A 27797-nucleotide genomic window follows, 5' to 3' on the forward strand; every position below is an offset into this window, starting at 1 on the left:
ATAAAACCTCTTGAGAAAGATGTTCAGTGAAATATCCCCTCCACCTGTTTTGTAACTTTCGTTTGGGTCAACAACTGAGTCATGAAACTCATTCATCTCAGGGTGAGGGCTGAATTTGTTTGAAGGAATGCAGAAGAGAATTGCCCCAAACATACCACCATGTTTCTGTACTTCATGACGAGACTTAAATTCTACTGGCCCAAACACAAAAGCAAGATTGATTCAGGGAATTGCAGGTGCCTGACAATCCACAGTTCTTGTGCAGATGCTCTCATGCTGCTCCATTTGGATCCACCCTTGGACGGAGGGTGATGGCCAAGGAGGCTCTGGCACAGCTGTGCTCAGCCCAGAGCCACGCTGAAAGCTGTTAGCCTCAGCAGGATGTCGTCCTCGCCAGGCTGTGTCCTTATAGTCATGGTGATGGACGCACCCCACAGTCCAGCTTTGGGACGTATGCTGCATGGATTTTCTCCTCCAGACATGATGATGTGGTCAGGTGACAGAAACCTCAGTGATTGCAAAGATTTCTGGTGGAACAATGTCTCTATGGAAGTAGTGAGCAGTTTAGATTAAAAAAAAAAAAAACTATCCGACAAGAATAAAAACAATACTTTGTATCTACATTGTCTGGGTTTGCTGAAGCATCACCTTGTGACTTACACAGCTGTGGCTTTTATTTTTAACTATCAGTCCATCTCAGCAGTGACAGTGTGAGGGCTCCGGGTTTGAAGAGCCAGGAAGGGAGTTGCTCGGCCTGTTCCTGTCACACGTCCTCTGGGCAGCATTCTTCTCATTTCAGATTGTGATGTTTTCCTCCAGACATCCAGGCTGGTCCGTGCCAGTTCCAGGGGCTTGATGACTCCTTTCGCATTCACTTAGGAGCAGTTTTTAAGGAGCAATGGTCTTATCTGTCTAGTTGCTAGAGTATGAACGTCATGGAGGCTTTGAACAGGGAAATAACTTATTTTTATTATAGAAAACAAACAACATAGAGTAAGTTATTTTTTTTTAAAGAGTAAATTATTTACCCTCTCAAGAAAGCCCAAGTTTCTTTAGCCAGCCAGTTTAATTGTTTTGAGTTCCATTAACATGCCAAGCACTTTACTAGGGTCCCTGGCTCAAGGACCTAGAGCCCGCGCTTCTTTCCTCACCATGAGGTCCATGGGAAATTCACAGTGGAGGGCAGGGAACGCATCCGGGAGATACGAGAGTTTAACTAACTCCTGTCTTCCCTGTCCTGTCTTCCCTACACAGAAAAGACCCCAAGTGAGGTTCGTCTAGACTCCAGCAGCCAGGGACTGGTCCTATGCACAGTGGATTTGTGGGACAAAAGGAATTGCCAAGAATTTTTTAAGTCTAGAATTAACTTTTTTTAAAATGACTACTTATATGTATGGAAGGATCATATGAATTGCACATCTTCTAAAAATATTTTAAATATGGAATTGTGTAGATGTATACTATAGGTATAAGCAGGACATTTAATCAAGTATGTGGGAATAATTATTTTCCACAAGGGAATGAACTATATAGTATTCATAGAACATACACTACATACTGTGTTTTTATTTGATTTTTTCAAGATAGTGGGTTGTTTGGTGTTGGACTTCTAGAGGGATTATTTACTTTTGAAATGTGACTATGTTTACGTTGTTGATTTAAGGTACGTTGTGTCAACAGCTGTGAAGTGTTTGCATTGTTTTGTAGGTCATGGGAGGACCCAGCCTTCAGCGCGGCCGATAGTGGTGCAGCGGGGCCGCACGCCGGGGGCCGCAGGCCGATAGTGGTGCAGCGGACCCGCAGGCCAGGGGCCGCAGGCAGCTCCGAGTGAGGCTCCCGCCCTGCGGGCCTGCCCTTTCTATCTTCCCATTCTCTGTCTCTGTCTCTTTTTGCTGCTTCTTGGCTCTTCATTTTCCTCTTAAAACCTCAAGATCAATTTGAGACTTCTAATTTCTGGTCCAAAAAGTTGGCATGGATAGAGTTTAACAATCCAAGCTCCGGGTTTGAAGATCTTGATGCAAATGGGAAGGAAACAATCACAGGCTATTATGGGAGACCCATAGTGTGAGGGGAAGCACTTGGGGCTGAAGAAGGAGAATTTGTCATTCATTTAACATGTATTTACTGAGTGTTGGGTAGGTTCTAGAGGGTGAAGCCAAAAAGGAAACAAATCCTGCCTCTGTGGAACACACACTGAGTAAGACAAGTAGATAAAGCAACAAATAAGAGAATATCTGACAAGTGTTACGAAAGGCATAAACAGTGATGGGGCAGCCCAGGAGGAATGGGCTATTTCAAGTAGGAAAGGATTCTGTGAGAAGTAGCACTTGAACTGAGACCTCACTAACTGTGCAACTTTAAGGCGGATTGCCGAACCTTGCTAAATCTTTGGAGGGCGCAATCAGGTTGGAAGTCCCCAGCACTTAGTTTACTGTAAGACCGAAGGAGAGGAAAATATATATAAGTGGTCCAACAAATAATAGCTGTTATTGTCATTGACAAAATGCTGCATCATGTAGGGTCTGAGCAAGAAACTGACAGCACACTCCAATCAGGAAAATCTGAGTAGCATTTATTAAAGAAAGAATTCATAAAATTGTGGGCAGGGTGTGGGGAAATGAGAACAGGGCAGTGACTGGGGCCTAGTAAGAGCAGACGGCACTGTTCATCTTTAGACCTGAGTGGGAGGAAAAAAGCTTTCTCTGCACTGAAGGCTCTTCTGGCTGGTCTAATAGGCATGAGACAGAGGAACAAGAGAAAATAACCAAGTTCAGTACATACGTATATATTGGAACCCCACATGCGCGCAATCATCAGACACCCCACGTGCACAGGGGGTTCAGAGTTAGAAAGGGAACATGAGCATATAAGACATCCGGAGCTAGGGACGAGGTAAGTGCTTTGGGAGTTTTAAAGGCTCATTGCACTTTTTCCTGCCAGTGCTGAGCCTTGGGCATGTATCAGGACGATGGCACCAGTGCTGCAAGGCTGGGTGCAGGAGGAAGCCCCAGCAGAAGGAGCAGAAGCGTGACCCAGGACACCACGCTGCCAACACTAGGCTTGGCCCCGGCCGTATCCCATGGTCCGCGTGCTTGGAAACAACACGAGGAGCTGCGCCTTGAGCCCGGATGTGGGCAACTCCTCCCGGGGCTTGGAGTGCTGTGTACACAAAACAAGGATGATTGATGTTGTCCACAGCGCACCCAACAACAAACTGGTCCATGGCGAAACCCAAGCAGAGAACTGCGAGGTGCTCAGTCGGTTGGTGCTCATCGACAGCACCCCTTACCGACCATGGTTCGAGTCCCACTAGGCACTGCCCCTGGGCCACAAGAAGGGCGCCAAGCAGACCCCTGAGGAGGATGAGATTTTAAACAAATAACAGACATAGAAAATTCAGAAGAGACATTATGAAAGGGGAAAAAGTGCCAAAAATCAGTCGTCTTCTCAAGGAGCAGTTCCAGCAGGGCTAGCTTCTTGCGTGCCTTGCTCCAGGACCAGACTGACCCGGCCAGACAGGTGGCCCTGGCTGGAGGACCAGGGGCTGGAGCTCTGTCCTAGGAAAGCCCAGGCCCAGAAAGGGAGGGGGGAAAGGTCACTGTTATACAGTCGGATGAGGAGGAGAGCTGAACTTTAATAAAAAGAGCTTTGCCCTGCCCTATAGATAGGTCAAAAAAAAATATCTCTGAAGATAGTTTAGGAAAAACCTCTAATTCAAATTCCTTTTGGTAGTTAAGGTGGAGGTGGGTCAGTCGAATGTTACTCTTGAGCTTGAGACTAAACTTGCCTTTAGCTCAAAGCAACCTGTATCCCTCAGAAGCATGCTTTCAGGTAACTCCTTCTGGACCCCCACAGACGCAGGAGAGAAAACAGGGCGTGGTTCCCAGCACCTAGAGGCAGAGAGCCAGGTGGAGCAGGCAGTGACACTGAGGTATCCCCTGAGTGTCTGAAGGTCGTTATGTGCAGAGTTAGGTAAGGCATATGGGGGATGGCAGAGATGTGCACGGTGTCTGCCACCAACAAATAGGCTTACAGTGAAGACCGGAAAATGACGTGTAGCATGCAGTTCGATTGCAGCCTAGCTAAAGAATAAGGGCCCCAAAAGGAGCTCTGAGAAAGGTTAAGGAGTTCTCAGGGGCCAGATTACTTCCAGCCAACAGATCTGAGGATGTACCATAAAAGAGGGGGCTGTGTTTGGCCCACCCCCTAAAGGAGAAATGGGACTCACACATGTAGTAGTGAATATGGTAGGAAAACCCTACCTGTGCAGAAAATAGATGATTTAATTCAACTGGAGACTCTGGCACATGAAAAGGGTTTAGATTTTATGATTTCTGTTCTTTCTTCACTTTCTGGATATTTTTTTTCTTTCAACCTATACTTCTTCCCTCTTTCATTGACTTTCTCATTTTTCTCTTCCAGTTGTCCTCTTTTATGAGAGGAGGATTTGGGGGGAAGGGCAACTAGGAGTAAAGTGGAGTTGTGTGGAGTTTCAGAAAAACGCTGAGCTAGGTAACTGTGGGGGTTCAGAACGAGCCAAGGTATGACTCAAGGGCTGAGTGAGCTAAAGGCAGTTTGAGCCTCAGGCTCGAGAGAAACATGTCTTCCCAGAAGAACTTGAATTATAGGTCCTGCTCATAATAAGAGATCCTCAGAGATCTTCTTCTTACCTAGCTACAGAGCACGGAAAACTTCTCATCATCTTACCATCCTGCAATGGCCTTTGAAGCCACCAAGGCCCCTTACCTCCTCCCTAGCACAGGGTGTCTTATATACTCAATTCCCCTTTCTGTCTCTAAACTTTCACGTATGCAGTGGCCGTGACTCTCACACCTGTGTGGGGTCCCGTACATAGGATATTACACTTGATTTTCTCTGGTCAGTCCGCCTCCTATTGATTTATTATTTGGCTCGCCATGAGAACCGGAGGAGCTAAGGGGAATTTCCCCCTTGCCCACATTTTCCAGCCTCTAATTCAGTTCTATTCCAGGGATCACAGGATGGGAAAAAGACACACAAAGACCTCAGAGCAAAGGTTATTTAGTTTATCCCTTTAACTCAATTCTTTCGCTTCTCTTCCCACTTTCTGAGAACCAAAACCTACTTTGCCCACCACTGTATGTGTGGTCCATAAGAGGCCCTTGATACTTGTCTGAATGAATGAATAACTACTGAAGGAACAACCCAGGCTCCTAAGCATGACTTAGGGAAATGATAGAAAATAATGAGAACATGTCATTGAAGCCTTGTTTGCTGGGAAGGGCTTTCTATACAAAACTAAAGAAGTTGGACTTTCTTACTCATTCTTTTTGCTATACGGAATGACTGAAGCTTTATAAGGAACCAGAAATACTTTCACCACCAAGGCTGTTTTAGCAAGATCATTCTGATGGCTATGTAGATCAGTTGGTCTGGGACTGAGTTTGATGTATGGTACATCTAAGCTTCTGTTGCTTTCAAAAAGTGACAATAAAAAACTTCAATGAACAGAGAGCCTTTTGGTCCAAACATAGATATGGCTGTCTTAACTCTATAGTCTATTAATGGAAATAAAAACACTCTAGCCACCTCTCAGTCTGAGGGTTTGTATAGTTTTTTAATAGAATGTGTCCTCATGAAACTAGTGTGAGCGAATCCTGTTCAGTTACTTATCGTTTAAGTAAAGTATAAAGTCACAAGGAACACCTAGATCCTTAATGGCAAGCAAGACTATCTTCAAACTAAGAAAGAGAAATGACCTCGCCTATTATCAGTCCTGTGGGAAAGAGAATTCTTTTATTCCTATGTACCTTTAGAGTGCTGGGCCTCCAGTTGCCTGATCTTGTAGGCACCATGGGATTTGAAAGGTCGGACTTCTAGAAGCAGATTGCTCTGTTTGTTTCTGCCATCTGGGTAGTGGGCATCTGATGGTCACTCCTTAACCACAGTGCTGGTCAGCCTTCTGGGATCTTCTCTGTCAGAGCCACTGAAATGTGTTGGGCTACTGCTGAGGATAACTCAGGTCCAGCTATGCATGCTTTTGCACCTCTAAAACCATCCAAACACCTCTTTGTTAACATATCATCATAAATATCGGTTACTTGCTGTGACATATTAAATATAACTGTAATTTTTTTACAGCTCCTTTCATCGAGCGGTGGAATCTGCTCCCTGAATCTGGACTGGCCTTAAGACTTGCTCTAACCAAAAGAGAGTGGCAGTGTGATTTGGTGTGATTTTGCGCGATTTCCAAGCCTCTGCTTAGAAGTCTTGGAGCTTTCTCTTTCTTTTGGAACTCTGCATCTTGAAGCGAGCCTAGGGTAGCCTCTTGGAGGCTGAGAGATCACGTAGAGAGAAAGAGAAATTGGGGAGGGGAGAGAGAGAGAGATCATGTCACAAGAGGCCCAGCTATCCCAGACATCCTAGCTGACGCCCAAGATTATGTGAGACCGTCAAGAATGAGCCAGTCTCACAACCAGCTCCACCAACTGACTGGCATCAAAGACAACACCATGTGCAGCAGAGGTGAGCTGCCCAGCTGAGCCCTGCTTGGAATGGCAACCTATAGAATCATGAAACAATCAATGGTTATTGTTGTTAGCCATTACTTTTGGAGATAGAGTAGTAGACACAATTCTGAAGACATCCTCTGACCCCCAAGGTTCCCATTTCCTACTTATCAGTCAAATACTAATATAGGCACTGCTGTGAGGGGATTTTTCAAATACATTGAAAGCCCCAAGTTGCCTTGTGCTGTGGACCTGATGTGATCATTTAAAATGCTGAAGTGGGTGCTATAAAAGCAGCAAGTTTTCTTTGGCTGGTAGCAGAAGGGAATGTCATAGAGATTCAAAGAATGAGAAGGATGTGTTACACCCTTGTTGGCTTAAAGATACAGAGGGCCACATGGCAAGGAACACTGGAAGCCTCTGGAAGCTGAGGGGCTCCAGCTGACAGCCAGCAAAGGAGCTGGGACCTCCACCATACAACCAACACTGAATTGCACCAACGGCCTGAAAGTGTTGGAAGCAGATTCCTTCCCGGAACTTCCAGGTAAGAATGTAGTTCAACCCAGACCTTGAGTCCAGCTTGTGAAACTCTGAGCAGAGAACCCAGTCCAGCCTGCTCTCATCTCTGACCTAGAGAACTGTGTGCTGATAAATCTCTACGTTCGTGCTAATCTGTTATGCAACAACAGAAAACTAACACAAGTTGTTTTTTCAGTCTTAGATGACGGATACATACACTAAAAGTCGAATGACACATAGGAAAGGCAAAAGAGAGAGCAGGGCATTTCGATTCTGGCTGTGGATCAGAACCTTGTACACAGCACTTTAAAAATACCAATGCCTAGGTCCACCCTAGAGATACTGATTTAATTGATTTAATTGTTCTGGGATGGAGCCCAGGCATTGGTATGTTTTAAAAGCTCCCCAGGTGATTCTAATATGCAGCCAGAATTGAAAGCCACTAATATAGAACAAATCATATAAGAGCAGATAGAAGAGTGAGAAGATTTCTACCCTGTCATCCCTCCACTGCGAGATGACCACCTGGATGGAGCATGTCAGTGACTATCAGGTAGGACGCTTTCGGCGGAAGAAACTATATCTGATCAGCAATGGGACGATAAGAACATTAATCTCTCCTGTAATAGAAGATATGAAGGGCTTCCACTTGGTGAGATGAGCAACTCCACGTGGTCATCAAGGATTTGAGGGCTCCCCATCTCTGTGCTCTTGTACCTTCAGCAGGTGGGCCTTCCTCCCGTGCCACCTTCGTGGTCCCGAGGCGGCCGATGCCCTTATGTGGTGTGCCCCAGGCGTCACTCCCCGCCACCCACAGGAAGAGAGCTTCTCCTCGTGCACTCCCTTTCTGCTGGGGATGGAACCTTCCCCAACACCTTCCCAGACTGTGTCTCAGCTTCCACCGGCCAGAGGTGGGTTGTCTCCATGTTCTCACTGTAAGGGAGACGGGAAAAGACGGGCAGCAGGATTTTAAGGCCACTTCGTTCAGCGTTGTTCCATTATAACGTTGATTAGAGGCTATAGAAAATGAACTCTTGTTTATATCAATTAGCCTATGGTAAAATCGGTTTTGTTATAAGTCCTTTCTCTGCAGTTCTAAGAACAAATTTATTGACAATGTTCAGTGAAGACTTACTGCACTTGGCATTTTTAGCCTCTGTAAAGTTATTCACTGTGGTGATATCTGTAAAGAAGAGAAAAGCAGTCTTCCTCCAGATATCTCTTCATTCCCTGGTGGTGGGTGACTAATCTAAAACCAAGGGACACAAATCCAGATACAATCAGGGTAATTGTCTCCCATTTGCATCGTAAGCTTATTTTCTAAGAACAAGATCTTTCTATAGAAATGCCTTGGCTATTGACACTTGATGAGGTTAGAACAGTGGAAATACCAATGGAAAAAAATACAATGACATGTAGCTAGGCCCCTAAATGCCAGCACGCAAGTTGAATGCCATTCTGGCTTGCCGTTGGTTAAGATGGTCTAAAACAAAGTCTTTGGGGGACTTCCAGCCAAGTTGGTGGTGTTAGCAGACATGGCTCACCTCTTCACACAACCACATCAAAATTACAACTATAATACAGAACAACTGTCACTCAAACTGTCAGAAATCAAGTTGAATGGAAGTCTGACAACTACAGAATTAGAGAAACCACATCCATCCAGACTGGTAGGAGGGGTGCAGATGCAGAAGGGCTGGTCCCACACCCATGTGTGGTGGATAAAATTTGGGGCGGGATCTCTCAGGAGCAAGGAGTCCCAGCCCAATACCAGGTTCCCAGCCCAGGGTTTCAGTGCCAGGAAGATAAGTCCCCACAACTTCTGTCTGCAAAAACCAGTCGGGGGTTGAGTCAGTGGAAGAAACTAATGGAGCCTCAAGCAGTTCCTCTTAAAGAACCCACACATGGACTCACCTACTCACATTCACTCCCTCTGAGCTCCAGGGCTGGGATGGCAGCTTGAAAGGTTACCAGTGGCACACAGGGAGAAACTGAAGTGTCTGGCATCAAGGTGGGGAGAGGTCATTGTCCCTTTACTAAACCCTCCCCCCACAGAGCTGGCAAGCTGGTGCCATGACTGAGACTCCATCATCCTGGTTAACACTGTTTGACCTGCCTCAAAGATCCCCAGAGCCTGCATCACTCTACTTATGGGCCCACCCAAGCTGATTTTCCAAACGAATGGCTGGTCTTGGCTCATACTTCCTAAATCCTATCAAACAAGCAACAGCTGTCTTCACTGAACCCCAGGCCCAGCACTAGCAGCAGCCAACCTAGATTCACAGCTTGGCTTTGCCTAAGAATCTCCAAGCCCAGCACAAGTATCAACCATCTCAGATTGGTTTATAACTCAGGCAGGGTGCCCTTGGCCTGCACCACCTGGGAAATCCTATGGCCAGTGCACCCAGTGAACAGCTACAGCTCATGCTGGAGTACCACCACCCTGCCCCTGCATAGCTGATCCTCCACAGAGGATAGAGGTTGGTCACAGCAAGTCCTTGCAGCTGACCAGCCTGAGTAAATCCCTTTCATTGCTCTGCCAACAGCAACAAAGTCTCAATTACAAGAGGAGGATACTCGGTCCGCACAGAGAGCACACATTGAATACCCAGCTTGGGGGATAGGGGAGGCTGTGCCACTGGACCCTAAAGGACACCTACTATGTTAGAACATCCTAACAAGACAGAGTCAAAGAAGCTCTACCTAATACATAGAAACAAACACAGTGAGGCTGCCAAAACAAGGAGAAAAAGAAATGTGGCCCAAATGAAAAAACTTAAAAGATCAAAACTCCAGAAAAAGAACTAAATGAAATGGAGATGAGCAATCTATCATATGTAGAGTTCAAAACACTGGTTATAAGGATGCTCAAGGAACTTAGGACCTCAACAGCATTAAAAAGATCCAGTGAGAAACAAAGGATACACTAATTGAAATAAAGAACAATTTACAGGGAAACAACAATAGAGTGGATGAAGCTGAGAATCAAACCAATGATTTGGAACATAACAACAACAACAACAAAAACCAGTTGGAACAACAGGAAAGAAAGAGAATCCGAACAAATGAGGATAGTATAAGCAGCCTCTGGGACAACTTCAAGAGGTCCAACATTCTCATCATAAGGGTACCACAAGCAGGGAAGAACAAGAAATTAGAAATCTCTTTGAAAAAACAATGAAAGAAAACATCCCTAATTTGGTGAAGAAAATAGACATGCAAGTCCAGGAAGCACAGAGAGTTCCAAACAAGATGAATGCAAAGAGGCCCACTCCAAGACACATGGTAATTAAAATGCCAAAGTTTAAAGAAAGAATCTTACAAGCAAGCAGCAGGAGAAAACAAGTTAGTTACTTACAGGGGAATTCCCATAAGACTGTCAGCTGATTTCTCAAAAGAAACTTTGCAGGCTAGGAGGGATAAGCAAGAAATACTGAATCATGAAAAGTAGGGACCTACAGCTAAGATTGCTCTACCCAGCAAAGGTCTCATTTAGAATAGAAACGCAGATAAAGAGCTTCCCAGACAAGAAAAAACCGAAGGAATTCATCATCACCAAACCATTATTATATGAAATGTTACAGGGACGTAATAAAAAGAAGATCAAAACTATGAACAATAAAATGGCAAAAAATACAAATCTATTAACAATTGAATCTGAAAAACAAGAAAAGCAGAGACAGAATCCTGGATACAGAAAGTGTTTTGATGGTTTCTAGATAGGAGCAGGGTACGGTGAATGGGTGAAGAGGTGAGGGTATTAAGAAGCACAAATAGGTAGTAACAGAACAGCCATGAGGATGTAAAGTAAAGTACAGGAAACGGAGTAGCCAAAGAACTTATATGCATGACCCAGGGACTTGAGCAATGGCGTGGGGACTGCCTGAGGGAGTAGGGGGTGCTGGGTGGAGGGGGGCAAAGAGGAAAAATCAGGACAGCTGTAATAGCATAATCAATAAAATATCATTTTAAACAAAGAATAAAAGAAGCTTTTAAACTCTTCAAGGTGGTACACAGCTATAATAGAGAGAGGGGGCAAAATCACTTCTTCAAAGGGAGAACTTAAATTGTAAAAATTTACCTAAATTGTTTTTTTAGAAAATTCACTTTTTAAAGTGGGGATGTTATACCCAGCTAGGAAAATTACAGCTAGGGCATTACCCAACCCTAAATCTGCAGTTCCTGGAACAGGGTAATGAACAAACATCCGGGAACAATTGGGTTTAAAATTCTAGCCAAATAAGGTAACTAACCCGGCCCGCCAGAAAGGGCCCGCCAGCAGCAGCACCCACCAATCAGGGACCCTCGCCGTTTTTAAATAAGCCAATAGCTAACCGCCACCTCTGCTTCTGTATGCCTTTGCTTGCTTGCTAGAAAATATAAATACCCAGTAATCTGTAAGCCAGGCGCGACTTCCATTTTGTAGCTCTGAGTAGCTACGTGACTCCGATCACAGTTGGGGAAGTTCGCCCCTACGCAGGAAAAATCTTTGGCCATTAAAATTTTGATCAATTCGGTTCCAGACTCCAAGAGTGTGTATTTACCCGCCGATCGTCTACAACAGGGAGAGGTGAGGAAGCCAGGGGAATGTGAGAAAGGGGCTGTCCCTGACAGCCGGAGCTGGCAGGCTGCGGCACAGGAGAGGATTTTGCTCCACTAATTATTTCGTACTTTCACAAGTTGTCATTACCATGACAATCTCATTGTCCTCAGACCTGCCTGCTCCCTACTCACTCACCTCCTTGCTTTCTGTTATTCTGGAAGAGCAGACAAAGGAGAAATTAGGGCGGTGAGTTTCTCTGTCTCTGCCCTTTGAGACAGGACAGGACAGAGCGGACGGGTTCAGCTTCTCATTCTGAGCTCCGGCTCTGGACCCTCCGCCGCCTACTCCACACCCCCTCGGCTGCCGCCTGCTGTCCCGGCTGCTCCACCAGGGTCTCTGTTCTGTTCTTCAGAAATCTCTTTTCTGTGTTTGGTATTTCTAAAATGTCCATATTTCATCCATTGAGTCCCAGCATCTCCAGTGACACAAACAAACAACGCAGAGACACACTGTGTACACCCTCCAGAGACCTGGGGGCCCCAGGTCAGCCACAGTCAGTGACATCTCCCTCTCAGTGAAAGCAGACCTTCAGGGAGTTTGTTCTCAGTAGCGAGCCGAGTTCACCTTTTCTTGAGACCAAATAACGAAGTCAAGTCAGAATTTTTTTTAACAAATTTATAATCAAACTTAGAAACTTTCAAAGTGTTCGTTTTAATGACTATAAGCAGCTATTTTTGTGCTTCTTTCTAGACCCTCTTTTCTCCTATGGGTATATTTATTTACATTTAAAGTAATTTGAATTCTATCACTTTCTTTAGTATTTTACTATTTTCATTAAATAAGTTTTTGATATTTATGTAAATTAAGCAGACATTAAGAGTTTAGCGGTTTCCACCTCTCTGGAGGTGGGTTGGAAATAATAGCAAAGTTAGTCCTGAAATTCAGATGGACTTATTCAGGGGGCGGCCTTAACTTAGATAGTCTGAGGAGGCCATCAGGTCAGGTTTAATCTGGTTTCGACTTTAACATTATGAGTTGCCACTGTTACATACTGACCAGCAAACACCCAAAGTGCTTGGACTAGTGAATGGTTCTGTCACTCAGCCTGCGATGTCATAGAACCGTGGAGTCTAACTCAGATCCCAAATGCTCACGAACACCTGGTTTTCAAATTCACAGAAGTACCCTAAAGAAATATTCCATTTCCTTTTTACACTTTCTAAAGCTATCCCCAAACCCATGGGATGCCCCTTTCAGAATGTTTAAAGAATTCTCTAATCCTCTTATCTGGGGACCTGATTTGTAAATGCTTAAGACAGGGGGAGGAGCCGGTATGTTTCTAGTAGGCTTATTAGCAGTAACAATCGCAAATATCCAGCCAGGCCCAGCCACCTGACTTAGCATAAAACTCTGAGGGACAGTCATCAAATTGGCTCCTTCAGCAGACTTTTTCTGGGTGCTTACTCTGCACCTCGCAAAAGACTAGGCGGATCGAGCCACCAGAAAACATTCTCCTCTAAGATGAAGTCTGTCTCCTGTAGCTCCCCCAACCACGGGGGACTGTGGAAAAACTACAACTGTATTTATAAACTCCCAGTGTGCAAGCCTAACTCAATATGAATAAAGTGCATTCTCCCCTGACCGTTCCCAGATGCAGGTTTGGCAGGACGACCAGGGACCTCGGTGGGTGCGAGGAGGACGCATCAGGTCAGCTTCTTTAACATCTCACAGTCCAGTCTCGTCGGCTGCTTTCAACCTACTCTGCAACTCAGTCCACGGATTTTTCAAATAATCGATTTGGCATGTTCACCATGATGGCTCAGCATGTGACTGATTCACTCGATGTTTTATTTTTCGCTGGGTGTTTGGCACATATCACTGGATACTGTAATTATTCGACTGTTTTTGCTTCTCCTCATTATACACGAAGCGCTGGAGAGAGGCCACCCTTTCTGACCGAACACTGCTGTTCTCTCTCGTTCAGCCCTTTCACGGAGTGTGTTGGTGTGTACACAGGACATGAGTGTGCGAATTGGTGAATTAGCCTTCATTTTGAGTCGGCTGTCATCTGTATTTTTTCTAGTTGTCACAGCCCCCATGGACTTCGTTTCTGTACCTTGAAAATGGGAACGATGTATCTTGTCCCTTTCCAATAGAAAGCATGTTGGAGATTAACTGAATAGGCTTCAGAATCTCAAAATAAAACACCCTTAGAGAAGCCTGTCCACGCAACCCAAGTACTGACCCTCTCCCGAGTACCAGTGGATGTGCTCCTCACAGTGTCTAAATAGGAAAAGAAAACAAAACCTCAGACTAGATCTGTGATTGACTGGTGGTCGATTGTGAGACCAGCTGTCCATGAAGCAAACGGGTAGATAAACAAAACGTACGAAGCGCGTCTCATGCTCTCATCAGAGGCACGTCCCCGTGGGATTGCTGCATCCAGAGCAGCAGCCTGACCTCCGTCAGTGGTGGCAGGAGCGGTGGCTTTCTAGAGCAGCGCTGTCCAGCATGTGGCGGCTTGTGGCACTGTCTACATGCCAAGTGCTCAGAAGCCACGGGTGCTAGTGGCTGCCACACTGAGCCACAGAGGTAGGGAACATTTCCACCAGCACGGAAGGTTCCACTAGACAGGCCTCGTTGGCAAATCTTTCTTCTTACAGCCCCTCTAACTGGAGTCAAGTCCGTCTCTACAGTGGCAGCAGGCAGGTCCTCCTCTCCCAAATGAAGAAGCTACCAGTAACGGTACCCAAGAACAAATGTCATAGTTTCACACTTTCCTTCACTTAAACCCAGCATAACAGGCTGAGATGAACCGAACTGTATGTTACAAAGAGATTTACCCACCAGTAATCAATACCTAACTTTAAAAAGAGTCATATTATGGGACAGTATCTAAAAGCAGTTTGTTTTCCTTGGTGTGTAAATTCCACTTGATTTAGGTCCAGGATTTGATCACTCCCATCCCCTCACCCTGATTCCCATGTGAATTAAAGTGTGATTTTATTACAGATCCAATCCTTCCTGTTTATGGTATCACATCTCTTTGATAAAGAACGCAACATTGGCAGAGATTTGTTTCCCGTGTTATATGTGCAAAAGAGGTGAACACCAAATAGAGACCCAAGCTAAGTGGCTTCCAGTGCACTGTTTATCATGCCTTATTCTATTGCTAATTTCACATGTATTTCACATCTCACAGGCACAGACCTCACACACCCCTAAAAAGCCTACAAACTAAGCTATCGAAAGGGTGATATTTAAGCGTAGCATTCATAAAATAGGGAATAGAACCGTAGAGTTGACAGGTAACATAAAACCGTCAGATACGGAGGTCGACCCGCCCCTTTGCAGAGATGAGAAAACTGAAGACGAGCGACATACACTGCCACGAAGTTGCTTTGTGAGTGATGGAGTCAGGATTAGAACCCAGCTCCCAGACCTGGGCATGGGCCATTTAAAGGATGCTTTTTTTCTTTGCCCACTCCTCTGACAAGGAAGATGGAGATGAGCTGGGCAGGGGGGGGAGAAAGTTGGCCTCGCTCAGAGGACAGGAAGGTCAGTCCTGGGGCACCTGGCCAGCACCTCAGCCATCAGGTGCCTGCTTTGCACGGGACGTGCCCTTTCTTCTCAGCCTGCGCCAGCACCTCAAGGGGGCCACCAGCTTCAAAAGTGCCACACCCCAGAGTGACCTAAACGCCTAACCAGTGGGATTTCCGGACCCAGGTAACAGGTGGTCTCTCCTGGTTAATAATTTGTGCCTTTACGGCATCTTCCTCATGAAAAGCTCCTTCTCTTAAATGACTCCACAGTATTTATCTTGAAGATTCAGTTTTAGGGGTCTGGAAATCTCCTGAAAAGTAAAATTCAGCTCAGGCTGTGGCATTATTATCAAAAAATGTCCATAATTGAAAATAGGTTAAGTCTACCTCTCAGCGGAGAAGAGAAAGATGTACTTTTTAAGGAGGAAAAGAAGCAAAGAACCCAGGAAAACTGGTCTAATGGCCATAATACATAACAAACACCAATGTAACAGAAATACAGAATGTAAATAGGAGAGATATCAATGCTCAAGAAACCCAGAAAGAAACGATGAAGATGTATTTCCCTTGTCTCTTGGTCCATTCCTTTAAATTCTGAGTTACAAATGGACTTCCTGCAAGTCAGCGAGAGGGAGACCCTCCCACCGTGCTCGCCGGCGTGCAGTGGGGGCCAGGCTCACACAGACTCCCTGTGGTGGACCACAGGGCACAGGGTGCCAGTCAGGCTCCGTGACTGGTGGCGTTGCCCTGCTACCTGTGCAGCAGTAGTGGTGGGAGCCTTTTAAAGGGGCAAGTAGGTGTCCCATCAGTGTTGCTCTCACGAAAGAATTCCTGCAAACTCTTCCTTGCCTCTCTACACTACGCCATGATAAGAATGAAGAGAGACCCCGATACCATGAACTAGCATGGGACTAGTTCCCATTAGATGACACAGTGAATGAAAACTAGGACCAAGACAGGAATAGGGCAGCTTCTGCTTCTGCAGAGATGCTGCTGGGACTCTTGGAAAAGAAATGTGGCCACAGAGGAGATGCAGAGGGGCTTCAGCCAGGAGCTGCAGCTGGACCAAGGGGGCAGGGGTTGCTGCAAACATTCCAATCGTCTCTCCCAGAAGCGGTGTGACGCCATCAACGTCCACAAGAGCCAGTGGCAGCAGCCACCAACTCAGTCCCTGCTAAGGGAACAACTAAATGGAATCATAATTTTACCTTCCATGTCAATATTTGGGGGATAATATCTATTACTATGTTGTATTCAGTTAAAACAACAGAATTAAGAAATGCCACATTCCGAGCAGCAGGAAATGTTCACAGGAATTGGGTATATCAGCTGTAATTTTGGGACTTAAAATGGCATTGAAAAAAGTGGGAATAGAACTCATGCATTTTAAACATGTTTGAACTAGGTGCGTGGACACACATGCCACTAGCGTGTCCGCGGGCAGTGCTGACTGTTGGCGCAACACCGTTCATCTGGTGTCCGGAACCGTTTCTCAGTGTTGCAGGGCTGCCCATCAGCACCGGCCTCCCGAAAATGGGGGTGCAACCCTGCGAGGCAGCAAATATTCCAGGCAAGTATATTTTGGTAGGTTTTTTTTTTAAAAAAAGGAACTCTCACTGGTGTTGATTCAAAAACATTTTGGAAACACGGTACATTACAAACCTCTTCAATATCAAAAGGCAGGATATAATGATTTATATATTTATTTTGACTTTACATGCGGTGTTAAAAACCCAAAGTACATATTATTTACACTTCCACAATACAAGTTTACAAGATATCTACACATGTTAAAGTACTCTATAAAACAGTATAGAGCCACTTCACGTTAGGGTTACTTTTTATGCCGTAACATTAAAAAAGATACAATCTGTGTTTACCTTTGCACAAATGGATAAAGCATTTAAAAATTAAATTAACAGGATAGAGACTAGATTCAATGTTAGAAATTTCAACATAAATACTGATAGAACTCACATTACAAACTACAAGGCTGCACAATGTTACAAAACGTTACCCGGGGACCACACAGAGTTACTGTTCTGTTTTCCGCTCGCCGGGATTAATACGGGTAAAGTGAACGCAAACACGTTTGTCGGCGGTGGACTGAGCAGTGTTTATCGTTGGTTGGTTTAATTTATTATTACTCTGTAATATTTTAGTTGCAAAGCTGAAGTGTTTCAAGAACAGGAGTTTTAGCTTTTGAGCTTCCAGAGATCTCAGGGCATCATCACATTCTTCATAAAACAATATTCTCAAAGGGAAAGAATAACTCTATCAGTATTCTACATTTCGTATAAAAATGCTCTGGTCTTCTGTCACCCAGCCTCCCCCAAGTGATGTCTAGTATCAGCATTACCACAAGGAATCGGCTGAACTGATTCGTCTAAGTCAGGATCCCCCTCTGCCTGAGTGCTTTCTCGATCGGGGCCAATTAACGGAGGTGTGATGCTCAGCAGACTGACCACCGACAGGGGCGTTGGGGCTGCCCGTCAACAACTGTAAGTGGCTTCTGCAAAGCTACACATAAATGACTCTGGTTTCTGCAGGTGACACGTGACCCTGGAAACCTCACTTGACTTCACAATCTCGCTGTTGCATCCTTAGGAAAGCAGAAGTGGAATGTCTGTCATGGCGAAGGGCGTAATGTCGTTGTTTGGGTGGACTGTTTTACAATGGATTGTTCTAGGTTGTTTGTTAGGGTTTTTTAAAAAGTCTTTGCAGGTGCTGGTTGAAAAAACATTTACAACTGGCACTCAGTAAATGATGTGCTATACTGAACACACTGGACATATTTTAGTACTTCTATCATTCTCATGAATAAGGCACAAAATGCACAGATTCAGGTAAACTCACATGTAATATTTACAGTATTTTGTCATTACCTGCATGACTCAGGAGGAAAGTCTCCCGTAACACAACACAGACGACGAGATTGCACCGTTAGGTTGTAATAGACTAGTGTCTGTTAAGCCAATCACAATTCTTTTCACATTTCCTTCTTTTGTCTTTTTTTTTTTTTTAATTTAAATCTTGGCAGTGGGAAGAATTAAAGGAAGACACATTTGACCACATGGGAAAAACCAAACACAATAAAAATAAAACCATGTTAGTGTGTCCAAGGTTAAATAGAGTGACTCAGGCTTGGATTCACAGTGGACTGGTAAATTTTACTACTGTAAAACACCATGGGTAAATCAAGGATACCGCTTAACCTCTCCATCTCCTGAAGCTGGCAAGACTGTAATAAAAAGTTTTAACAAATAGCAGCACACAATTACTTAGAACTCTTATATTCTGGCATTGGGTACCCCAAAAGTCAATCATATGGATGGTCAAATCAGCCTTGATTTTATTTCTTCCTCAAAGCTGAACCCAATGGACCACTGTGGGATGTACTTCTTGTCTCTTATCCAGTCACGCTCCATGTAAACAACTCCATAGCACAGAAAGATGCCGTGGGCACCTAAACAAATCCTACTGGGCACAGAACACACACGCACACGCACACACACCACAGTTCATTGGTGGCATGAAAAAAATGCCCCACACGGAAAAAATGCTACAGTTTGGGTCAGAGACTGAACTTTTAGCAAATTGTTTGGTGATCTACAAGTTTGTTTCTTTGAGACATTACCATTGTTTTTGACACTTGTGCAAGAGGCAAGGTGAATGCATACATAGTAAAATGTTCACATTGAATGGGAAGACCACACATAATGGCAGTCTAAATGGAACCCATTTTCAAGTATTTGCTCACAGACTCTTCTGCGTACTGTATCAGCTCTTTACACGGGGGAGGTAAGGTAGCCCCTCGGGCCGCGCCCTCTCTTTAGCTCCAAACAAAAGAAATGGAATGGCCAGCACCTTCCTTTGTTTTTCAGGCAAGTACACAGAAGCCTTGTTGCAGTAGCTACATGTGGCAAGTTCTGATGCTGCCAAAGCTAGAAAGAGTTTCTTTGGCCACTTGTTTCTCTTAAAAGACAAGTAAGTCTCTTATCTTAAGGTACCCTCACAACATCATCCTCTCAACAACACGGACAGGATAAAGCCACATGGGGAACGGCACGCGTGAGGCCTAGTAAGTGTATTTGTTCAGTGGTCTGACAGACGTCGTTTGAGGAGCAAATGAAGGCTTTGGTGGCACGTCAGGTTTTAAGGACGGCGTCCTCTTTAGCCCCGTCCTAGGAAGGGTGCCATTACTGGTGTAGCTGCTCTGCCTGGAGAGGGAAGGCTGCAGGTGGACACCCACTGGTGTCCCCTGAATGTAGTCCACCTTGGTCCCCGTGGCTGTGGGCACATACCCGCCACGGTTCACGCTAGGCTGTCTAGACAGCAAAACGCCATTTGGCGAGTTTAAGTTTTTAGGCATAGCAGAGATGGAGTGCCTCTGGGAGGAATTTTTGTGGTAGCCTCTTTGTCTCTCTAGAGAAGTCATTGGGACTCCAGGGGTGGTAGGGACGTCCACTCGCTTGGTCGGGCTATTTCTGGGGAGAGTGGAAGGAGGAGAGTAGAGTGATGCCTCCCGGTTGGGGACCTTGGGCGGGACCTCCGACATTGGTCCCACGGGGTCCAGCATGAGGGTCTGGTGGGCCATCTGGATGTCTCCCATGATGGCTTTGGGGTTACTATTTGGGTCGTTTAGATGCTTCAGGAGGTCATTGAGGGTATTTCTGGAATCCACAGAACGCCGGTGATCTCTTTTACTGGATGACTTCGTGAGAGGGTGGTCAACGTGTTGAAGCTTTTTCTCAGCTTTGTGAGCGTTGGAGTTTGAAAAAGACGTGTTGTAGTCATGGGTGGCGTTAGGGAGCACAATGGCACTGGGGATGTGCCCATGGCTTAACGGGGAGTGAGGTGGAGGGCTGGATGGGAAAAACTGGGGGGTTTCTTTCCTGGAAGCTCCATGGCCATGGGCCTTGTCTGAGTGGCTCTTCATGGCCTGCAGGGTCTTCTGGTGCAGCACAGGGGTAGACTCAGGTGTGGGGAGAGCGGCCAGCTCCGGAGGTTGGCCTCGATGGTCCATTACCATAGATTTAGTGTCTCCAGTGGGTGGCAGCTCTTTCCGACTGGTTAGCAGGTTGCTGTACAATTTGGGAGAATCAATATTCTGCTGATATTCCTTGACCGGGCTGTCAAAGAGACCATTCAGTTTGGCAAAACTTCCACTGGAGTCTGTGCAGGACTGGGCAGATTCTGCATCTTTGTGGATCTTTCTGTTTTTCCGAACGAACATGTCGCGATAGCAGTATACGGCCACACCTGCAATGAATGCACCCAAAACAAACGCAGCAAAGACACACGTGATGAGGACATTCATGTGGACCATCTGATTGGACTCTCCAGACTGGACTTCCCACCGCACACCTGCAACAGACACAGGTAAACAGTCTGACTGAGGTGCTCTTAAAAAAGGATATCAGCCAGCAAATGGCTTCCATTGAGCCGACACTACCTTTACATGGTCTGTATGCTTAGCTTGGAGGGTCAGGTAAACTCTAAAATTCCATATATATTTTTTTCTTTAATTACAATAGGATCCCCAGAGACAAATTGAGATTAGAATAACTCTAATTTCCCACTAATCTAAATTCTCTGTCTTTTCTCCCCCAACCCCTTTTAAATAGTTGTGGTATAACATCAGCAATTTTAAGAGTTTCTACTCAAAAATGAGAATAAAAAAGAATATATTTCCTAAATGACCTGTTTTAAACTCATGGAGTGTTTTAGCTCATGGTTTCCTCCTAATTCATAAATCAGCATTAAAGGGCAGTGGCTAGGATGAGGGAAATGTATGAACTGGCATAAATATATATTATGGTAACATTAATTATGCTAATATAATTTTGCTACCCTAACTGGAATAAAAACACATAATTTGTTCACAAACTAAAAGCATCTGCTTGGTCACTGTTAGCTACAAACACAGACTTTTGTGTCTGCTTTGATTTTTCTTTTCTGTTCCATTTTGGGGTGAAGCAGCCTTGAATTGCCTGCTGTGAAAGAAATCGAAACAGTCTAAGGAAACACTACTTCGTATTAGTTAAGGAAGTTGACTCAAGTATCTCAAGATATTTAGACATCTTTCAGTTAGACCAGAAGAAGAGTGAATTAGTTTTCATTACTGGGATTTTTAATGCAACCACAGACATCTCGCAGTCGCCCACAGAAATGTTAGTTTAAGAGGTATCAGGTCTGTTACATGCTACCAACACAGCCGTCCCACAGTCAGGTAAGTCAGAGGGGTTCGAAAGATTTGGTTGCTGCAAGTTAGTACTAAGGCCTTTGAATGTTAGTTGTTTTTCACCAGTGTCCAGGGTTATGTAATTCACTTTGAAAGACAAAGAAAGAAAAGTAGGAATGGTACTGCTAAAAAAAAAAAAAAAAAAAAAAAAACAAAGCAGAAAGAATGATCATATAATTGTTTACAATGAAAATATATAAAACCAAAATCAACAGATGTAAAACATAAATGACAAGACACTGTCATAGAAACTGACTGGAAACCTGATCCCATAGTTTAATAAGCTCTAATGTATAGATTTTTTTCCCCTGTAGTAATCTATCTAATAAGCCTACTCCATAGGCAGCAATGTTATAACTGCTTGTATTGTGGGTTGAAAAGGATAGTTTTGGATAAACACTGTAATGTTTTATTGCTTGTGGCGTTCAAGCAACTTAGCACCTCACATATCCTTTTCATATGCATTTTGAACTACAGCTAAACAAACGACTGGGAAGGGCTCTTGGGCAAAACATCTGATATCTGGGTATCTGCCATGAACAAGTTTTGTTCTTTGACCTGGCTGAGTGACCCTCAAAATCACAATATCCAGAAGTCTGGTCCCGCTCCTTCAGACAGAAATCAACAGATCAGATTGTCTGAGTGGCTGTTTCACTACTCTTTCTTGAACAGCTCTCTGCCTTTCTCGTCTTTTGAGGAATGCACTCCAGTACATCCACAGAGCACCCAGTGACTGCGGCCAGTGCAGGTGGTGGGAACCTGAACGGCCTCTCCTCCCTGGTTCGCGTGTGCAGGGCCCCCAGTCCCTAGGTTCTCAGAGAAGGTCGGAATCAGGTTTCCACTCAGTGAGAGGTGATTTCCCTGGTGAGGCCTTACCCTTTGGGATACCTGATAAATGATCAGTAAAATCAGAAGTGTTTGGGTCATCTTGAACTACAAATTTCCGGGAGCTCGTCAATTTAGGTCTCCAGGTATCAATCACTTTAGGTGTGATTTCTGGGGTACTTGCTGTGGTAACAGAAGATGAAGATACCTCCATGTCTGTGGTGGCAAACAGATTTTTATTAACGTGGGTCGTGTCAGCGGATTTTTCTGACTGGTCTGTTGCATTTTTAAGGACAACTGAAGTTAAATTTCCTGAGGAAAGCCTGTTCCAAGATTTCACCAAAACACATTCACAGAGGCTACACCAAATCCTTTCCTCGCAAAGGGAAAATAAAAACTAAACATTAACAGTAAAGCTATATCAAGCAGATTTCAAAATGAACAATATCCAAAACACTCCTATGCAAAGAAGCCCCTGTGGTGACCCATACGTGACACTTGTGGAGAAGTTAACTCTAATCGCAAAGATTAATCACTATTTTTTTCATCCTTTTGTGAGACAACATCATTTCATTTCTTTTTGTGTATATTTTTTCAAGCACTTCCATAGACGGCGGGAGACGTGTATTCCTTCGCTGGGGAGCCTAAGTGTAACCTCATCAGAAGGCACCTGGGCAAGTCCGCGTAGACACTTGCCTTGGGACCAAACAGACCAGCTCTGCCTATGTCGTCCTGCTTTGCCAGGGCCCCCGTCCACCTGTACATCATTCACTGCACTGAGGGCTCACTGTCCAGGGTGAAGCACAGAAGCAGGGATGAACCTTGCCCATGCCTTCCAAAATGCCTGGGGAGTTGCTTCCAAAGAGTTAGCAGCAACTCGTGCAAAAGAAACGGCATTTATAGGCTCAATTAGGATGTTCTGATACGTTAATCTGTCACCCCTTCCCCAGTCCCTGCCCCAGAGGAATGAAACTGCTGGTGGGCTTTAGAAGCAGCAATAGGATCGGGAGGGACTTAACCTCTTAACATGTCTATTACTGACACTTTCCCTTAAGATGTAAGCATACAATTTTAGGTTAAAACTCCGGAGACCCCAATTCAGCCTGGTGTAAGGTCACAGATGAGGACTCCAATACAGATCTAGACAGAGGGGTGTGGGAAGCCCAATGAGCAACTTACTCCATCAGAAACCAGCTTTACTCAACCACGTTTTTCACACCACTGAGACCACAGCACTCAAAAATTTCCCCGATTACGGCAAACCACTCAAAAAAGATCTCTAAAATGTATAAATACACATTTTGGGGAAATGTGTATTTGTTTACTAAGTCTGAGGAAAGGTGAGGAGAGGAAGGGGAAAATAATGAAATCCTGCCATCCGTTACATGTAGATGGCTAGAGGAAGCATTCGCAATGCACAGGGCGGGGAGAAAGCTCGGTGGACGACGCGTGCAGCTGGAATGTGGTCTACGTTAATCCACTTGCTTTTCCTTAGAGGATGTGCCTTGGCCAATGATGGACTGTTAACATGCTCCACGGGGTGAAGTACTGAGCAGGAAAAAGTCTTTGGTGCCATCAGTAGGATTATGAGTCAAAGCACAAAAATGAAGGGCTGCCACACTGTGCAAAAGGAGGGAAGGGGGGGCTGAAAATGCTGAACCGGAGGAAAGAAAAGGTCGTTAATTCAAAAAAATTAAAAAAACTAACCAGATGTTGGACCGCCAAATATTTTGTAATCTGGTGTAGTTGAAGTAGGCAAAATTTCTAAAAGAATTAAAGGAACAAGTAATCAGTAAAAAGTAACCAAAAGAAAGCAAAAATGTATGAGTTCCAATTAACTAAAAAAGTCAAAAAGAAAAGACTATAAATGAAAAGATTAATCTACTGGTTAGACTACCTTTCTCTAGATTTCCTACAAAATTGTAAATGGTGAAGAAAAAAAAAGTAAGATTCTCTAAGGAAAAAAAAAAAAAGGTTAAGATTCTTCTCTACTATTACCCCCATGACCAAACAGCTCAGCTTTTGCGAAGTTTAAGTTACATACTAGGTGGCATGTGTCCTGTGTCATTAAATGGCTGGTTGTAAAATAATGTTCACGTGCAAATGTGGTCAAAACGAAATGCCAGGAGGGCCGGGAAGAGTGGGCCTTACCGTGGCAGTCCCCTAGCTGGGCTGTGTTGCCTTGTTCCGTGTCCTGCTCATATCCTCCAGTGCTGTGGTTATGGAAAGCAAAGAAGTCTTCAGTTAACAGCCTTCATAGGAACACAAGTGACAACCAGAGCAGAACCAAAAACACAAATCGATTAGTAGCAAGAACAGGCAGAGAGGAAAAAAACGGACATTTTGACACAGCTGGGTAAGTTGAGTTTGTCTATTAAACATTTGGTGACTGGAAGGTTTTAGAAAGCAGAAGGGAATTGCCTATTCTCACAGGTATTAGACTGTCTATAATGTCCCTTCCTTCCCACGGCTCCAGATTTCCCTTTTCTTTAATTACTTCAAAAACAACCAAAGGAAAAACAGAGAGAAAGAAAGAAAAAGAAAAAAGGGGAAAAAATAAAGGTAGCGCTATTGAAAGTTTTCTAAAATGTCTAGCTTTAGAGACACAAGAAGGACAGGAGCAGATGTGGAGATCTTGGCTGATGTGACAAAGTGTACTTACAACATCCCCTGGGTGACTCTACCACAGGCCCCCTGGCTTAACAGCCAGCCACAGTATGGGTCCCGAGATGCAATACAAGACCTGCGCAAAAGCGGAGAGAACGTAACTTGGATTTTCTCATCATCAAAGCTCGTAATGCTTCAAGACCTGGGATAAGAACAGAAACATCAGCTTACTTTTTACATGATCCGTAACGCTCACAGCGACTGAGGGGGATGCGGATAACGCAGCTGGAGAACGCCACGTACAGAGTGTGATGATCTTTATCCAGCTGCAGTGAGATGACCTTTTTGTCCTCCTCATTCTCAGCGTTACACCTGTATTGCGGGAGACAGTTTGAAGCCATACGTTTAGTTAAGTCAAAAGCTGCTTGAAGTATACAAGGCAAGTGGGGTTTGCTTTTTGCAATTAACTGAGAGCTGGGGAGGTCGTAAGGAGTGTCCTCAGTAGCAAACCAGGCAAGTGCGAAGTTTGGGAAGTAATAAGTATGTGATTCATCTTCTACTGCTCTGCATGGCTAGTTAAATCTCAGGCTGGATAAAAGGTTTTTTAAAGACTGCTTTCCCATTCTGATGATTGAAGGAAATTATATTTGTGAAGCCTGTGTTAAACTACAGGAGAAAAAAAGGAAAACGTTTTAATGCATTTATTTTATTTTTTATCCTTACTCGAGGACAATTTTTTCATTGCTATTAGGGCGGAAGGAAAAGAGAGAGCCCCGACCGGTGTGGCTGAGTGGGTTTGGCGTCATCCCATAAACCAAGGGGTCACATGCCTGGGTTGTCGGTCACATCCCCAGCTGGGGGTGTGGAGAGGCCATGGACGGATGTTTCTTTCCCTCTCTTTCTCCCTCCCTTCCCCCCTCTCTAAAAATAAATAAATAAAATCTTTTAAAATATATATATAGAGAGAGAGCAGCATTGAAGTGAGAAACGTTGACTGTTGCCTGCTTGTAGGTGCCTGACCAGGAACTGAACCCATGACCCTTCAGCCTGAAGGATGATGTTCCAACCAACTGAGCCATACCAGCCAGAGCTATTTTAATGCATTTAAATCCTCCTGTGCTAAATGTTTCTGGGATCTCTCCTTAGTCTCTTGCTCCATTTCTCTCATCTAATTCTGTTGGGAGCCGCCCTGCCTGGTTTTAGGAGCTGTAACCCCCCGGCCATGGCTAAGGCTGAGTGAGCAACCTTCGGACCATAAGCCACTAAGGAGACAAAGCTTATCTCCCTGGCAGGAACGCCGCTTCTGCTCCTTTTTTCATAACTGGCCCCCAATGCTTGATCAGTCAGCCAATGACGGGTAAGATTCCCCAAGGGGGGAATAACCTAAGACAGGCATGATCACGTAAAGGCCCCAGGGAAGAACTATGGGGACTATGGAGAAGGGGGGGTGATGGACCCCCACCCCTCGGCTTTGATGAAGCCTGAGTCCTCATTTTGTCCACAAAAAGTCTCCTAAATTCCTTGGCTATCTGCCTCTTCTGCCTGCCTTAAGCCTGAAACAATGACAGAGGGCGGTGCAGCCCTGAGCTGGAAAGGGTGGGCTCCCCAGGTGATCAGGCCTGAGAAAGGATATGTAGAACTCTGTGAAGCCTGCTTTGCTACGAATGCTCTTAGTTAAATGATACAGGCCCGAGCAGGAAATGAGTTTGTTTCCCAAAGTTTTGTAGCCTTTCAGCTAATAGACCCTGACTCAGAAGAAGCCCTAATAGTTCTTTGCATGCTATCATTTGATCCTTACTGCCTGACAATGATTAATGAGCTGTACCTGTATTCCTGTGCTAATTAAACACAATAGAAGCCTGTCTAGGCAAGGGTCAGCGTGCTCTCCCCTTGAGAGAGTGGCCAGGCCATTCTGAGGTGCTCCCCCCTTGAGGGAGTAGCCATGCCATCCCTTTTCCTCTACAGGACTCTGTAGTCTGTGTGAATTTGTCTCATGTCTCTCATCCATGATGCTGCAGGCACTGCAAGTTGATGTACACGTCATATTTCTTATTGGTTTTAATGATCTAAATAATCTTTTATATCAATGGTTGGAAAAATTGCATTCTCTGTGTGGGTATATGTGTGTGCCTGCAACTGTCAGCTGTGTGTAGCATCCCAAAATTTATCTGCGAGGTAGGAAGGCTCTCGAGGTAAAAGGCTCTCCACTTCCACAGGTGAAATGAAAGGGCTGAATTATTTTTAAACTCATCAACTGCCCACCTCCAAGCCCCATTAGACTCAGGGAGAAAACAAATCCAGGATTTATTTCCATGAGAAGAAAAAAAAACCCCAAAACACTAATATGGCAAACCACTGCTAATTTAGAGGGCTGAAAGGAAATGACTAGATGAAATAAACTCCGGAAATATTTGAGCAGTGCTGAAAAGCATTCTCGTAAAATATACCTACTTTGCATGGTTGTATGCTTCAATCTCTTCCAGTAATACACTGTCATTCAAAGAGAAAGAACTGGTCTTTGCCAAAATTTTAAGTACCACACCAGCTTCAGAGCCAACGAAGATGACAGTGTGGTTCTGATAGGGTCCGGCAGAATGGTCGACAGCGACGGCCGTCAGTCTGTACCTGTCGGACGAGGTGAGCCAAGTCAGAGCGTGAGGCCAACAGGGTGGGAAGGTACTGGATGGGAGTGGATCACCCTTTCAGCTCAACCTCACCTGATCCGAGTCTTCGTGAACCAGGGCTCCTCTGCAATGGGTGGGACGGCAGAGTCCATTAGGGGGTGGGACTTGATGAAGGACAGGGTGTCATCCGGGAAGTCAATGGAGGTTTTATAAGCTTCAGCAAGGCCATGCTTCGCACAACAGCCAGGCCTGAGAGGAAAACAGTGTTTTTTTCCCCCATGTCACAAATTCTATCTAAGGAATAAGTAAGTGTCCATTTTGAAAGAAGAGGCCAAGAGTAAAGGAAGGGTAAGTGAAAACCAAAGAGCAATGCCATTTCCCGGACTTCAGCGGGCTGTCTACACT

The 27797-nt window shown here is 44.8% G+C and overlaps 1 protein-coding gene and 1 pseudogene across 7 annotated transcripts in view; one reads left to right on the forward strand and one right to left on the reverse strand.

Annotated features, from left to right (window-relative positions):
• Positions 1-381: 381 nt before the first annotated feature.
• LOC119057621 (40S ribosomal protein S8-like) lies at positions 382-3506 on the forward strand (annotated as a pseudogene).
• A 13271-nt stretch (positions 3507-16777) lies between these two features.
• The window catches only part of SEMA6D (semaphorin 6D), a 55134-nt gene continuing 44114 nt past the window's right edge, over positions 16778-27797 (reverse strand). The window contains exons 12-19 of one of the 7 annotated variants that reach the window (XM_053670104.1): positions 27486-27641; positions 27220-27393; positions 25000-25140; positions 24824-24904; positions 24313-24374; positions 23869-23925; positions 22213-22377; positions 16778-20459 (exon numbers count right to left, since the gene is read on the reverse strand). In XM_053670104.1, coding sequence (XP_053526079.1) covers positions 19171-20459; positions 22213-22377; positions 23869-23925; positions 24313-24374; positions 24824-24904; positions 25000-25140; positions 27220-27393; positions 27486-27641 — 2125 coding nt within the window. In that variant the 3' untranslated portion in view covers positions 16778-19170. Of the gene's footprint in view, positions 20460-22212; positions 22378-23868; positions 23926-24312; positions 24414-24823; positions 24905-24999; positions 25141-27219; positions 27394-27485; positions 27642-27797 lie in introns of all 7 variants that reach the window. The other 6 variants (XM_053670103.1, XM_053670106.1, XM_053670107.1 and 3 more) reach the window with 6 other exon arrangements.

Source organism: Artibeus jamaicensis, unplaced genomic scaffold (genome assembly GCF_021234435.1).
Source record: "Artibeus jamaicensis isolate MK-2021 breed Jamaican fruit bat unplaced genomic scaffold, CSHL_Jam_final contig_548, whole genome shotgun sequence".
Lineage (NCBI taxonomy): Eukaryota > Metazoa > Chordata > Mammalia > Chiroptera > Phyllostomidae > Artibeus > Artibeus jamaicensis.